Source organism: Mobula birostris, chromosome 1, assembly GCF_030028105.1.
Source record: "Mobula birostris isolate sMobBir1 chromosome 1, sMobBir1.hap1, whole genome shotgun sequence".
NCBI lineage: Eukaryota > Metazoa > Chordata > Chondrichthyes > Myliobatiformes > Myliobatidae > Mobula > Mobula birostris.
The window spans coordinates 126102969-126119895 of record NC_092370.1 but is presented as its reverse complement, the minus strand read 5'-3'; the positions used below and the strand labels follow the sequence as shown (position 1 = coordinate 126119895).

General features: G+C 42.1%; 1 protein-coding gene across 1 annotated transcript in view; it reads right to left on the bottom strand.

Moving 5' to 3' along the window:
• Positions 1 to 864: 864 nt before the first annotated feature.
• ofcc1 (orofacial cleft 1 candidate 1) overlaps positions 865 to 16927 on the bottom strand; it is a 420469-nt gene continuing 404406 nt past the window's right edge. Inside the window, exon 20 of the mRNA XM_072248661.1 lies at positions 865 to 950. Coding sequence (XP_072104762.1) covers positions 929 to 950 — 22 coding nt within the window. The 3' untranslated portion in view covers positions 865 to 928. The remainder of the gene's footprint in view (positions 951 to 16927) is intronic.

The window sequence follows — 16927 nt, the reverse complement described above, 5'->3', positions numbered from 1 at the left end:
TTTTTTTACGATCGCAAGACAAAGCCGGGTATGAAGAACTTTAGGTACTGCAGGTCTACTCCATCAGCGAGCTGCTTCTTGGCAGAGGAGTTGTTGTAGATTATGTGCTGCAAGTCGCCATCGGACTCCGTGCGCAAAGGCGGTTGGCTGTCTAACAGCACCTTGTTGTCTTAGATGTTCTTGGACGTTTCTCTTGCGATCTGAAGACCCTGTTGAACGTTGATAACATAAAATGCTGTTAGTCTGTTCCCCTTGTTTATTGGTGAGACAGATGGCGTGGGAGCTGCGTGGCCTCAGTCATATCGAGGTTTAGGCCTCAAATGTCAGGCTTGCCTATTGCAACAGTCCAGGAGAGGAGATGGCAGACGTGGTGTAGAGCGGCGTCCATGCTGGGCTGGAGGCTGGCCCCTTCTCTCATTGCAGCCTTCTAGTGTTCAATCAGTGGAATGACAAGATGGATATACGTGTGTGCATGCATGTTCATGTTTGTCTGCGGAAGGCTAAGAACTGCTTGCTCCTGCCAATAGCACCCATACACCATCAATTTATAGGACGTGTCACTCAGGGACGTGGGTTATCATATATAGAGTATTTTTAGTGTGACTGTATGTTTTACTGGTATCTTATATGTGCTATGCATGCCTTGTGCTGTGTTATGACTATGTTTTGCATCTTGGCCTCAGTGAAAACTGTTTCCTTTGGTTGTATTCATAGGTATTCATGTATGGTTGATGATAATTAAAGCTGAACGGGAACTTGAACTTGAAGCATTCTAAAAGGTATGGTAGAAAAATAGTTTCCCAGTACACTTTATTAAAACAACTTGTAGCTTGACATAATGCTTCAAGTAGAGTTCAGAGATGTACGAGATATTTTTTAAGATAAACCCAGATGATGCAAATGATTTTCTGTCTTATTCATTTGGGCGTCAAGATCCTATGGCATCAAATCTGAAAAATAGAAAAGACATTGGCAACTCAGGAATGATGGCACATTTCCATGTCCAACACACAAACAATGGATTTGCATGATCAATTTTACACGATCCAAGCATCTATTCTGCACGCTATAATTGTGCAACACTGGTGGGGTGGGATCACTGACGTTGAATGCTTTGATCTGAATTCCCATCTCAAGTTACATAACTATCTCTGAGTTTTCCAGTAGATGTTGTAGGGAAATGAGCAGATGCTAGCTCATACTTGACTGTTTCTGAACATTTAGCCCACGGGACAATGCTCACCCTGGACTTCTGTAAAGGTACATTGTATTCCCTCCATAAGTCCCTCCATCTATTAAATATTGTGTGGAATGCCTTTGGATTTTTTTTATACTCAGTGAGATATATAAACGGATGTTTTTGCCACTATAATAGTCATTGTGCATGGAAACACTTACAGTCATACTCTATAAACAGATCCTCTGGCCCATTGAGTAAACACCAATCACCAAGCACCCATTCATACTAGTCAATTTTATTCTCTCCATATTCCCATCAAGTTGCTCTAGCTTCTATCATTCATCTACCTGTGTGGGGAAATTTTACAGTAGCCAATTAACTCACTAACCTGAATTTCTTTAGGCTGTGGGAGGTAGCCGGAGCACCTAGGGAAACCTAGGCAGTCACAAGGAGAACATGCAAACCCCAGACAAACAGCACCAAAGGTCAATAGTGACCCCGAGTTGCGGAAGCTGTGCGGAGGCAGTTCTACCAACTGTGCCACAGTTCTGCCTTGATTTACGTTTCAAAACAATTAAAGTAAAAGCATGAACAGTTACTAAAAATGATGGTTGATAATAAGCAGCCTGTGATATATACTTATGTAGCTGATGTGTTAACTATGAGTTTCCTATACCTTGAATATATTCCCACTGTGTTCCATAGAGCCCTTCCTGGTTATAAATGAACAACCCCATCAATTGCACTTCATTAACCATTAATACACTTAGTGAGTTTTTCTTGCATTGGAATCCAACAATTTATTACCCAAAATAAAGGATAAAACCATTGAATGTAATTGAATTAAGCTGCGCTCAGCATTTAAAACTGATTTGTTGGCAAATTAAAGTATTGCATTGCTAAATTATAAGTAAATAATTTAACTTCCTGAAGGTAGTTTAAATTTGTTCAGTTCTTGCTGTGATGGAGTACGTGACATGCTCTAATCTCTTTTGGTTACAGAAATCCATTAGTACAGCTCATGCTTGGACTATTTTGTTTCTCTGTGAGGACTGAAGCTGTGGGCCATCACGTCGTATTAATTAACCTGCATAGAGCAGCAAGAGTTGTGAATATCATCAAATGGTCTGTCCCAAATCTCTCAGCATACAGAAAAAAAAAGCACAAATCGCCACTTTCACTCACCAATAGAATAATGGCTTGTTGTAGAAACATAAAATAAGAGCAGTGACTATTTAGCCTTTTGAGTCTATTCCATTGCTCATTACAATCAAGGCTGCTTATCCAAACTCAGGAACTTGTTTCAACTTTCTCCCTACATCTCTTCATCCCACTAACCCTAAAAATAAATTATAAATCCTTCTTGAGTGTACTTATACTTCAACAAGAAGGAGTGTGAGCATGCACCGGTCTGCATTGGTGGAGAGAGTCAGCAGTATTAACACATCAGATGACCCTGTCCTTGGTCCAGCACACAGATGCAACCATAAGGAAGGTGTACTAGAGTCCTTATGTTATTAGGAGATTGTCACTGAACATTGCAACAAATTTCTACAGAATTGCTGTTGAAAGTACCCTGACTGCTACATCACGTTTGGCACGGCAATTCAAATGCACAAGAATGTAAGATGCTGCAGAGAGCAGTAGACTATGCTCAATGCGTCATGGGTATAACCTCTGCCATGATCAGTCATATCTACTGGAAATACTACCTCAAGAAGGCAACATCCACCAACAAAGAACACCACCCAGGCCATGCCATCTCTCGCAGCGACCAGCAGGCAGGAGGTACAGAAGTTTGAAGACCGACACGATCCGATTCAAGATTAGTTACTTCCTCTCAACCATTCAGATCTTGAACCAACTGAACCAAGTGTTACAAATTTTGCAGCACTTTGATCACTTTGCACTAGAATGCGCTATTTTTGTTCTAATTGTGTTCTTTCTTCTATAATTGTGCACAATTTGTGTTTTGTTTATGTTTTTCTTGTGAATGTTGCTTATCTAATGCTATACACTGTACACAATTCCTCCTACAGATCTGTTGTCCCATAACCAGGGAATAAATAAAGCAAAGAAGCTATCCTGTTCATTTCTTATTGATACTGGACATAAGTCCAATGACTAAAGCAACAATAAATTACATTGATATATTACCCCTTATGAAGCAAAATACTCTGGACATTGCCCTGGAACGTTAAGTTGATCTTCAGCCACATAAGGAAGTAGCAGCAGAGGAGAACAAAGTTTGGATGAAGTGGTAAGTTTTGAGATGCTTGAAGGAAATGAGGATTGGCGAGGAAAACCCAAAATTCAAGACACTAAGGATGTGTAGGATTAAAAGAAAGGCAAAAATCTAGGGTGAAATAGGAAGGGAAATTACAATTCCAGCACAATTCATTGTTCCTAGTAATTAATCCATTCCTTGGTTATGGTCCCCAACTCTTCTTGTACGATACTGATGACAGCATTGGTGCTGCTTCATTGCCTCCAACTTACAGCTTGCTCTTAAATTCACTTGGTCCATTTCTGACACCTCTCTTGCCTTTTTGATCACTCCGTCTCCATGTCTGGAGACACAATGTCTACCGACATCTTTTATAATCCGACTGATTCAGAGATGTCCTCCTTCTTCTAAGAACGGGGCTTCCTTTCCTCCTCCATTGATGCTGTCCTCACCTGCATCTCCGTTCCTCCCATCTTCCTACTGCCTTCACAGGGATAGAGTTCCTCTTCTCCTCATCTACCACACCACGAGCCTTCACATCCAACACATCATTCTCTGCAACTTATACCATCTTCAGCGGGATCCTACCACCAAACACAACCTGAAAGCATGAACATCGATTTCTCCTTCTGGTAATTTTTTTCCTTCTTCCTTCCCTCTTCTTCTCTTCCCCACTCTGGCCTCTTACCGCTTCTTCTCACCTGCCTACCAACTGGCCCTGGTCCCCTTCTTTCTTCCATTTCTCCCATGATCCATTCTCCTCTCCTATCAGATTCCTTCTTCACCAGCCCTTTACCTTTCCCGCCCAATTGGCTTCACGTTTCACTCTCTAACTAATCCTTCTTCCTCTCACCCCATCTTTTTATTCTCCTGTCCTCCCCCTTCCTTTCCAACCCTGAAGAAGGGCCCCAGCCCAAAACGTCAACTGTTTATTCATTTCGATAGATGTTGCCTGACCTGCTGAGTTCGTCCAACATTTTGTGTGTCTTGTTCTGGATTTCCAGCATCTGCACAATCACTTCTGTTTACAATTCATTGTTCTTTAGGAAGGATACTTAACTCTTTGTGTAGCAAATTGTCATCTGGCAAGGAGGGAGAATTTAATACACTTTGTGAAGGGAAATTGAAAATAAAGGAACAGAAGCTGCTTCAGAGAGAAAAAAATATCTCCTCTAGCTCATCTGTTTTTAATCTGTGAGAAAGCAGTAGGTTCTCCAAGAGACACGGGTCCTGGCGTCGTGTGCGTCAAATTATGGCATCACCCAACAACACAGCACAGCTTGAACTGTCCTGATGAGATCCAGCTCTGTGTTACACCTGCCCTGTGTTACAAGCAAGCACCATTAGCATGCAAATCAACACATTCGGGCTGCACTTTTCCTTCACACGAGTTGCAGAGTCTGGTGAAAAAGGGGAAAGCAAGTTGGCTGCAAACTGGAGGTTGTTACTAACTCTGAGAAGCAGATGCTATTGCTTTGCTTGCGTTCAGAAGATGGCAGTGCCAGGCTCCCATATTCACGACTCCTTCACAGCCTCCTCTCGACTTTGCAGTCTGACCTTTATTCCAACAAGATCACGTGAGGATATAACTAGGCATAAAATGGCATTTGGAGTTTATATGCAGCTGAAAGAAGATATTTCAGGATGCAGATAATATTATTGCTGCATGTATTGAGATACAGTGCAAAGACTTTGTTTGCATATCATCCAGATAGATCATGCCGTACATAAATACGTCAAGGTAGTATGAATGCAGAACACAGCATTACAGTTACAGAGAAAGTGCAGTGCAGTTAGACAAATAAAGTGTAAGGGCCACGACAAGGTAGACTAGGAGATCAGGAGCTCATCGTTCAGTGTTCAACCCTGTAATAGTGGGATAGAAGTTGCCCTTGAATCTGGTGGTACATGCTGTCAAGGTTTTGTAACTTCTGCTTGATGAGAGAAGGGCAAGAGAGAATAACCACGGTGGGAAGGGTCCTTGGTTATGCTGTCTGCTTTCACAAGGCAGCAAGAGGCGTAGACAAAGTCAATGGAGGGGAATCTGGTTTTGTGCGATAGACTGGGCTATGTTCAAAACTCTCTGCAAGTTCTTGTGATGTTTGGCAGAGCATATCAAGCTGTGACGCATCAGAGCAGGATGACAGGAAACCTGAGCAGCCGAATAGAAATGTGTACCATGTCAAACAGTGAACACATCACAAGCATCTCGCTGGAAATTCAGTCAGTATAAGTACACTCCACTCAATTGCTTGCACACACTCTAGGCCGGACCGTTGAAGTGGACATTCTATTCGGAGCGCTGTCACGGAGACTGATTAGCCGGTAGATAGAGGAAAAGACGTGCTCCTTGAAGAAATGCATTATCCCCACTGACTCCTGAGAATCTGGCCCAGGACCATTCCAAGTGGAGAACAAGCATTTGGGACGATGTAATGAATTGTCAGACCACACATCACATGCAGAACAAGGCACTGAGGATGTGGCAAAGGGGCTGCACCAGCTGACAAACTACCTTCTCATCCCATTAGGCACCTTCTGTCCAACCTGTACAAGAGTTACTCCATTGACCTCATCAGTCACCTGAGAGCCTTGTCCTGGAAGCGGGTCATCCTTGAATCTGAGGGACTGCCTGTGAAGGAGAAGAAATTATGTGCTGAAGTGACAGAGTGAAAAAAAATGAACAATCTTAAAGGGGTCTAACAAAGAGATCTATTAGCATGTGCACAGTAGTTTCCTGAGAGTGTCAGCTGAGAAAATGGGTTTAAAAAAAAACACAAGGGATTCTGACCTTTATAAGTAGAAGCATGAAGTACCTGAAAGTTACGATTAATTTTATAAAAGGCTGGCTCAGAAACAGCCGGAATATAATGCTCACCTGGGCACCAAACTTTGGGAAAGATGCTTCCTAAGGTTTGTGGCACTTTACAAAATGTCAGAAGTGTTAAAATAATTCCAGGAATAAGGGATTTTAGAGTCATGGATTTCAGATTCAGAGACCTACAGCATTGAGATAGGCCAGTGTTTTATGCCTATTTGCATTAATCCCACTTGTCCACATTGGGACTGTATACTCTCTCATACCTTGCTTATTAAATTTTTGTCTAAGTTTTCTTAAATATAGCCCTTCGGCTCATAGTGCTTGTGCTGAACATGATACGAATTTAAACTACACATTTGCCTGCACAAGGTCTGTATCCCTCCGTACCCTGCCTGTTCATGCACCTGTCTAAACCTCTTAAATGTTGCCATCATACCTGCTTCTGCCACCTCTCCTAGCAGTGCGCTGTTCCCTGTGTAAAAGCTTGTCATTTTCTCCTTTTCAGTATATAATAATGTAACCAAGAATTGAGTGCATGGTCATGGACCATTAGCCACAGAAAAGCAGGGGAGAGATTTTGTCTTTTTGTTTCTTCTCCACTGAAGCAACGACTGAGGTAGTTTAGTATGTGGTTCAGTTTGGTTGGTATGGCCACTAGAGTGATTTGTATTTCATTTTCCATCGACAAGGTATGTCATGTAGGACTAGATGTTAATATCCTTTATTTGCACTCCTGAGACGTGCTGCCTAGACTCTGTGGGATGGCCGAGTGAGTGGTGGCATCTTCTGGGTTATCAAGTGGGCGTCCTCTTTCCTCAGTGTTTCGCTGATGGGCCCACGACACCTCCGGAGGGTTCAGCAGTGAATCCCGGCGTCCCGGGCTCACCCCCTAGATGCCTTTCACTCACCTGGGGGCCCAGATGGAATCCTTTTTCTTCAACCAAAGCCACTGACTATCCTTTTCAGCAGCTCTGGAGAGGTCTTTGACTGCTTTGTCGATGTGTCTTCCCTCGCACTCCCAACTCCCGGAGTAGCCTTGATGTTGCTGTGGCTACAAGTCCTCTGCAGCCTACTTCGACCAGTCGGACCCTTGCTTTCCAGCCATGTTGTTGTGCGTCGGCTCAGCATACCTCAGTTTCTTGCGCTCGTAGGCCTCCTCCGCTGCATCCTCCCAGGGCACTGTCAGCTCAATGATGTAAACGAGATGGAGTGAGGCCCGCCATAGCGGAAGGTCTGGTCTGAGGTTGGTTTCTGCAATTTCAGCTGGGAAGCAGAGCCTCTGGCCTAAGTCTGCCACCATCTTCCAATCACGTGCCCCACCTAGCCGCCCGGTGTCTGGTCTCGATGCATCGAGTCTGGCTTGACCCTCACCTTCCCGGACAAATGCTGTTAATGGCGAGAACATGTGCCCATTGATCTATTTATATTATGATGCGACAAGGGCACACCAGTGTCTCAGAGGAATATCAAAGCCTGTGGGAGTATTGTGAATCATCTGGGACATCTGCATTGCTCCATTCCATTCTTTTCCAGAGTTTGATGAAACTCTAACGCATCTTCAGAATGGGAAAGCAGACTCAATTATTTCTAATTATAGAACTTGATTAGCTTAGAAGCTTGAAAGATCCGTCTTCCTACATGTACCATCTTTAAATGCAAGAGCACATTATAGCGGATCAAGTATTAAATGCCTTTGCATTGAGATCATTGCTGTATAGATCATTGCTAATAGCCTGTTTGGTATCCCTAGCCAGTTAGTACTAGGGCCTAAGGGACTCAACCATAATTATCCTTCAGAATAACCGCTGTGTTTTTTGCTACGTTTGAGAGCGTGTTCTCTGGCTTGAAGCAGAGGAACAGAGGCTTGAAGTTTCATCATTTAGTTAATGAAAGAGAAAAAGATGAGATAATTTTTCTCATACTTCACACTCTAAGTCAACTATAATTCATGCCATTGAAATTTTAATCAAGAAATATTTAGTTACAAGTAAGCCTGCTCCTTTGCTTGGCCTCACACAATCCAAAGGGAAACAATCCAGCATATTTCAGTGCCTTAGATTCATGAAAAAAAAATTAAAAGATTCTTGAAAGAAAAGAATCACAAGAGCAAAGAAGCAATTGAAAGGATCTATGCCGTCTGACATTACTATGTTTATCAACAATATTGCCACATCAGTGTATAAAGTGTCCTGGTCTCTAAGTCACCTCCTCTTTTTGGGGACTTTAATATTAGGATAAAGGCTTTCTTGGTTTAAAATACATCCAGCTTTTCCTCAAAAACTGTGTTATATTTCACATTTTCATTACTTGCAGTAATGTGAAAAAGCATTACTTCATACGGGCAACAGCAAGTAAATTAATATCACACTTTAACAAGTCTAGTTTTACAGTATTTAATGGCTATTCTGATACATAAGTGACGCAGGTGGATACTATTTGCCAGTTTTCACAATATAAGAAAATCAAATTTGAAGTAATTGTAAATTGCAGTGAGTTTTGTTATTGAGACAATAGACTAGTTGGCAGTCAGAATGTGAAGTGATTAATGCTATGATGCTGTGATACCACAAACAGGACACAATAAGAGTCTTGTGAACTAGTGTCCTCTTAAGACAGAAGATGGGGAATGGAGTATGCATCGCCACATAATCCCACTTTCTCTGATCTGGCGAATTCAACTTCAGGTCCCGCTCTGCCCCTTTCCCTTTCCTTACGATCTACCCAGGTCATCTCATACACCCTTCTTCCTAAAACACCACAAGCAAACACATCGGTCTATTTCTCCCCCTCCCCAACTCACTCTGTCAATCACCCACACACACTGCTTGCACTAGATCTACTGCTGCTGTCTGCTCTCCTCACTACTCTTATTTGATTTCTTGCTCTACCTTTCTATCCTATTGGATTCCATTACCTGCAGCTCTTTGTTGCTTCCACCTATCACCTCCCAGTGTCTGTTGCTATTTCAACTCTTTCCTCACCCACCTGACCCAATCAATCCCTCCTCACTTGGATCCACCTATCATCTGCCAGCTCATAACTTGCCCCCACTCTCAGCTCTTTTGTACAGGCTATCTCAGCTCTACCTTATCAGCCCCGATGAATTGTCTCAAACAGAATTGAAAGATATTGTTTCATGCAAAGGAGACTAACATCCATTTTAGGTGACCGCAGCAGATATTGGAATAATGGCTAGCTCATTTTCAGTCTTTGGGTCATACAATTTGATTAGCATTCCATTCAACGAACATATATTACAGTACCTCAGATTAATGGGCCCAAAGTTCCATGATATCTGCACCCATGATAAGCTAAACTAATTCTCTTTTATCTCTATAAGATCCATATACTTTTACTTCCAGTATATTCATGTGTCTATCCAACAGCCTCTTAAAATGCCACCATTGTATCTGCTTCCACCACTCTCCCTATTCCAGTGTCCTACTACTCTCTATGTAAAAACTTGCCCTGCAAATCGTCCTTAAACTTTTCCCCTTTCATTTTAAATGCACGTACCCCAGTACTTGGTATTTCTGTCCTGGGAATATGATTCTGACTGCCCACTCCATTTAGGCCTCTCATAAACTTATAAGCTTCTACCAGGCCTCTCCTTGGCATCCAATGGTTCAGAGAAAACAATTTGTCCAATCTCTTCTTGTAGCTCAGATGCTGAGTGACCAGAATTGCACACAATACTCTAAGTACAACCCAGTCGAAGTTTTATATAGCTACAACATGACTTCCTGATTCATACTCATTGGCCTAACCAACGTAGGCAAGCATGCTACATGCTTTCATTACTTTCTTCATCTGCTTGTGTAGCCACTTTCAGTGAGCTAAGAACTTGGTCTCTAAGATCTGCCTACATCATCTAAGCATTTGTTTCATGCTGGTAACATACAAGCAACCATATCCAGTTTCTCCTTCAACATGTCGGGATGCATACAAAATTCCTCCAAGACAACCACAGGGATGATGTTCCCTCTGGATGTGGTATTGCAAACCAGGGATATGAATTGTTAAAAAAAGGATATGATTCAAAATGCAGATGAGAGGAAGTTCCTTCACTCACAAAGTCAGTGAATCTTTCGGCCCTGTCCATGAATGCTATGGTGGTCTAGTTATTAAGTATTAAAGATAGAGATCAATAGATTTTTAGAAAATAAGGAAATCAGAGTAGTAGAGTCATACAGCACGTGAACAGGTCCTTCAACCAAAATAGTCTCTGCCAAGCAATATTCCCATCTATGCTAGTCCCATTTACCTGCACTTGGCTCATATTTAAACCTTTCCTACCTGTGTACCTGACCAGCAACATTGTATTTCCCAGGAATATGGGGGTTTATATTTGAAAGTGGTGCTGAGGTAAAAGATCAGACATACCCTACTGACTAGCAGAGCTGAACGTCCTGTTATTACTTCTATTTCTTATGCTCCTATATTCTTATGTTAATAATTGTCTCATGCAGCTTAAAACCACAATTCACCATTTACAGGTTGTCTACTGTCAATGTGAATGCTATAAGCTTTTATGGATGCGGTAATGTTTAGAATCTAATTACTCCCTTTTGCTATGCTTTCATTTATGCATTTGCCTTGGCTAATAACATAATTTTACAAGGAATGAAATAAAATTAGAGAGTCATTCACATTCCTAGCGGCACTAATGTAAGATGGAAGCCAGCAGTTGGAATTGCCATGGGCTTTCTTTACCCTCAAAGATGCCACGAACAGGGTAGTGCTGACATTTATAAAAACTAAGGTTGTTCAAAATAAAGCATACAACCAAAGGAAAATATTCCATGACTCAAAAAGCTAAAAATATTTGTGACAAAACATATATTTAAGTTAATCTGTCACTTTAACAAATTTGCATTTGTTATTTAAGAGCCAAAGAAATGTAAGCTAGAATAGGCCATATGGCCCCTCAAGGGTGCACTACCATTCATTAAGGTCAGGGCTAATCTAATTATGGCCCCAACACCACTTGATTACTCCACATACTCTTGGCTCTATTCAGTCCTGAAACTCTTCAGTCCAAAAATCTACTTTGGACTTGAATAGTTTCAAAGTTTTGGCTTCTGCTGCTCTCTGGGTAGAGTATCCTATGAAATCATGACTATCAGAGAGAAAAGAGAATCCATTTCCATCTTCTCTCTTGCTGAAACTATGCCTTCTGGAGCTAGGATTTTCCACTGAGGGAAAACATCATTAGCTCTCAATCAGTAAAACCTTTGTTCACACATACTTCCCACTGATTACAAGTTCCTCCATGGCACATTTGCCCTGTTTGGGTGTTATGGTTTCCTCCCTCATCCCAAAGACGCTAAGATTGGTTGGTTAATTCATTATTGTACATTGTCTCTGGAATGTAGGAGAGAGGTAAAGTATGGGAAGAGTTTATGAAAACACAGGGAGAAAGAAAATGTAGGATTAGTGGTGGGCTGAGAAGTGGCAGGTGGAATTCAATACAGGAAAGTGTGAAGTGATTCACTTTAGTAGGTCACACTTGGCAGTAGAGTACAAAGTTAATACAGGTTTCTTAGCAGTGTGTTGGAACATAGGGATCTTGGAGTCCAAGTCCACAGTTCCTTAAAGTTGCTGCAAAAGTTGACAAGGTGGTAAATAAGGTGTATGATGTTTTCCTTTTGTTAATTGGGGGGGGGGGGGTTGAGTTCAAGCACTGCAAGGTAATGTTGAAGCTGTAGATTTAAGAATAAAGATCGATTAATGTCATTTCCAGTACACAAGGGTAAAGGAGAATGGAATCCCAATTGGATGCAGCATAAAAATATGATTGATAAAGAACACAATAATAAAAAATAAATACCTAAGATAGCTTATATACAAGGATTGATTGATTGTATATCCATAAAGTGACACTAGGTACAGGAGTGTCTGTACATAAGGTGGCTCTGACAGGAAATGATAAAGTGGTGGTTGTGGTGGGGGTTGGTGGGTGGAGGTGTTGATCAGCCTTACTGCTTGGAGGAAGTAACTGTTTTTGAGACTGGTGGCCCTTGCGTGGATGCTACGTAGTGGGATAAACAGTCCATGAGCAGGATGGGTGGGATCCTTCATGATATTGCTGAACTTTTTCCGGCACCTTTCTGTACTTACATCCTTTGATGGCTGGTGCCAGTGTTGTGTTGGGCAGTTTTGACTACCTGTTCCGGAGCCTTCCTGTCTGCAGCTGTGAAGTTTCCGTACCCTACAGTATGTTAGGATGCTCTCCTATAGAAGGATCTAAGTATAGATGTACATAGTCCAGCTCTTTACATAAGGACATAAGAAATAGGAGCAGGAGTAGGCCATCTGGCCCATTGAGACAGCTCCAACATTCAATAAGATCATGGTTGATCTAACCATAGATTCATCTCTACCTACCTGCCTTTTCCCCATAAACCTTAATTCCCCTACTATGGAAAAATCTATTCCATGTCTTAAATATATTTACTGAGGTAGCTTCCACAGCTTCATTAGACAGAAAATTGATGGAGACAAACGTGAGAAGCAGAGGAACGTCTGGAGGAATTTCTGAAATGCCCGGTTCGCTGCCGCTGCCACTGTGTGATCGAGAATCTCCGGAGGGAAGGCCCCAAAATCCTCGGCTTGGACCAAGGCTGAGGTCAAAGCGTTTGGCAGAGATGGTGCTCGGTACTTGGTGTTGGAGGGCTGATCAGAGCTCGAAGTTTTCGGACGACTCAGAGTTGGACTGTAGTCAGCATGGCAGGGAGAGTTTTCTTCCTTCTCCCGTCTGCGTAAGATGTGGGACTTTTGAGGGACTTTGAATTTTTTTACTGTGCCATGGTCGGTTCTTCATCAAGTTATGGTATTGTTGCACTGTTGTAACTATATGTTATAATTATGTGGTTTTTGTTAGTTTTTCAGTCTTGGTCTGTCCTGTGTTTCTGTGATATCACACCGGAGGAATATTGTATCATTTCTTAATGCATACATTACTAGTCATAGTCATAGTCATACTTTACTGATCCTGAGGGAAATTGGTTTTCGTTACAGTTGCACCAACCAAGAGTAGAGTATAAATAAAGCAATGTAAAACCATAAATAATTAAATAGTAATATGTAAATGCCAGGAAATAAGTCCAGGACCAGCCTATTGGCTCAAGGTGTCTGATCCTCCAAGGGAGGAGTTGTAAAGTTTGATGGCCACAGGCAGGAATGACTTCCTATGGCGCTCAGTGTTGCATCTCAGTGGAATGAGTCTCTGGCTGAATGTACTCCTGTGCCCACCCAGTACATTATGTAGTGGATGACAATAAAAGGGGACTGCGTGTCTTCATAATCTAAAAAATTCCATAGATTCACCACCCTCTGGGAAAAACAGTTCCTCCTCACCTCTGTCTTAAATTTACTCCCCTGAATCTTGAGGATATGTCCTCTAGTTCTAGTCTCACCTACCAGTGGAAATAACTTTCCTATCTCTATCTTATCTATCCCTTTCATAATTTTATATGTTTCTATAAGATCTCCTCTCATCTCATCTTTTCAGCCTCCATATAAGGTAGAGGCATTGGTGAGCCTTCTTGATTGTGTGGAACGTGTTCTGGGACCCCATGAAAGTTTCTGTCAAAAAGCATATTGGTGAGTGTCCAGTGTGGCAGAAATGCAGTTTTGATATGGGTATTACCATATTGTCGGTGCCACTGGGTGGTAGTCATTTAGTTCTGAAAGTTTAGAGTTCTTTGGTACAGGGATGATCGTGGCCATGAAGCATGTGGGGATAGGAGCCTGGATAATTGAAGTGTTGAAAGTGTGTGTGAAGTCATCAGTGAGATGGTATGCACACTTCCTGAGTACTTGGCCTGGGATGTTGTCTGGCCCAGCCGCCTAAGGTGGGTGGAGATTTGACTCTCTGCAGAGTCCTTCTACATCTCCTCTTGTTACAGACTGTGGCTGCTCACCTGGGAGGTGGGTTCCTTTCCTGGTTGGAGTGATGTTACATGCCTCAAAGCACACATAAAGGTTGTTTAGGATGTCGGGGTGAGGCTATAAAACTACAGTTAGACTTCACTTGGAGAATTGTGTTCAGTTCTGGTCATCATTTACTTTGAAATTTGATATAGGAATGATGTGGAAGGTTTAGAGAGACTGAAGAGAAGATTTACCAGAAGTTACCTGGATGAAAGAGCATGTCTTACAGCGAAAGGTTCAGCGCAGTAGAACTTTTCTCTTTGGAGCAAAGGAGGACGAGAGGTGGCTTGACAGAGGTGTACAAGATAATAAGGAGCATAGATAGAGTGGACAGTCATCACATTTTTTGAGTGCAATGGCTAATACAAAAGGACACACTTTTAATGTGATTGGAGGAAGCATAGGGTGGGTGTTCTATGCAGGGAGTGGTGAGGACAGGAAATGCACTGCCAGAAGTAGTGGTAGAGGCCAATACAAGAGGGATATTTAAAAACACATTTAGGTAGACTCATGGATGAAAGAAAACTGGAGGAATATGTAGGAGGGAAGAGTTAGATTAAACTTGGAGTAGATTAAAAGTCTGGCACAACCTCATGGACCAAAAGGCCTGTAACTGTGTTGTACTGTTCTATGTTCTAGAGATTTTTTTGTACCCATTCAAAGTGTGTGGTCTTCAGAGACTAAGCCACCATTTAGTTGTCAATCCTAAGTTGTCCTTGATGGGTCTTTGTAGCCCAGCATGGAGTAGGTGGGTGAAGACCTTATTTCTGTGCTGCATGTTTCTATGATACCTTGTTACTTCTGTCATGTCCTCGATTTTCACTGCTCCACCACTGCCATGTCTTCAGTTGCCTAATTTTTGAACTTCTCTCTCAAAATCTTGACTTCTACCTCTTTACGCTCTTTTAAGATGCTTGTTAAAACCAATTCATCTTTGGTTACCTGTCCTTATAACTTCTTAGATATTGGAAAATGCTCCTCAAAAGCACCAAAGGATATTTTATTATTATTGAAAACACTTTGTAAATACTGTATAATTTTTTGTTGTCATGCAGTTACTTATTTGGCAATGTTCCTATTTCATTTAATCACGAACAAATCAATTACTGCAGCTTCTAAGAAATGCTACCATCTAACTGTGAAGTTCTTTTGAGAAACTTGGTTTGAGTTTAATTGATGTTTGTTCTGGTGAGCTTTCTGCATTTGATGAAGCCATTAATTAATGCAAAAGACAAAACAGAGGATGAATTTAATCACATTGCTGTTAAGATTGTAAATTTACTATAGAGAGCTGCGCTAACCATGGCTGATAGTTCTGAAGAGAATCGCTGACATTCCGACATTTGAATTGATAAGGACCCACTGTAATGATGCATTCAGACAAGTCTTGCCAGGGTTACCCTACATTAACCTGGTACAATAGTAAATTCTATTTTAATTATTTTAAGCTAATTTAGTACTTAATCATTTCTAAGAGACATTAGAAAGTGGGCCCAGTTCAGCAGTAACTGCACCTAGAGAAATTCCATTTCCTAGCTTCTCCTTGCTGCCTATTCTGCTCACATTTTCATCAGCCCATGCTTATTTCTACTATTTACTTATCCACAAAGACATTACAGCAGACAATTAAGCTACCAACCTATATGTCTTTGGGTTGTGCAAGTGAACCAGACTGCCCGAAAGAAGTCCTCACAATGACTGCATGCATAATCCGCTCAGGGAGCACTGGAGGTCGGGATTGAACCCGGTCTGTTGGTGCTGCAAGGCAGCAGCATTACTGACAGCACCATTGTTCAGCGATTCAAATCACATTTATTATCAAAGTACGTATGCAGTATATAGCCCTAAAATTCCTCCTCCCCACAGACAGCCAAGAAACAAAGAAGCATGGAACCAGCCCATTCAAAGAAAAACATCAACCCCTCACTGTCCCCCCAACACAAAAAAGATCATGCAAATGGCAATTTAAAAAAATGAGGGCCAGCACAGAATATAAAACACAAAATCAAAAGACATATTTCAGTTCAGCTCAGTGTTCGTTATCTGCAGGCCGCCCTGACTCAAAAATCACCCAGAAGTAGCAACAAAAAATGGAGTGACCAGACCTAGAACACATCGTAAAGCTGAGTTGGAATCCAAATCCACAAATCACAATTAAATCTTGCTCTGGTACCATCCTCAGAAGGCATTGAGGGAGAGAGAGATCTATCAAACGCAAGGACCTTCCCTCAAGAACAGCGAGCGAGAGGGTGTCGTCAGTTTATTCATTTCTTATTTTGCCCTATTCCTTATTTTGTTCTTCATAGAATTGTACTGCACAGAAACAGGCCCTCCGGCTTGTATTCCACAGGAACAGGCCCTTCGTCTCGCACTGCACAGGAACAGGCCCTTCGGCTCGTACTGCACAGGAAAAAGCCCTTTGACTCGTACTGTACAGGAACAGGCCCTTCGGCTCGTATTCCACAGGAACAGGCCCTTCGGCTCGTATTCCGCAGGAAAAGGCCCTTTGGCCTGTACTGTACAGGCCCTTCGGCTCGTATTCCACAGGAAAAGGCCCTTTGGCCCGTACGTACAGGAACAGGCCCTTCGGCTCGTACTGCACAGAAACAGGCCCTTCGGCTCGTACTGCACAGGAACAGGCCCTTCGGCTCGTATTCCACAGGAATAGGCCCTTCGGCTCGTACTGCACAGAAACAGGCCCTTCAGCCTACCATATCTATGGTGACATTAAGTAACAATCGATATCAATCCATAGTCTCATGAT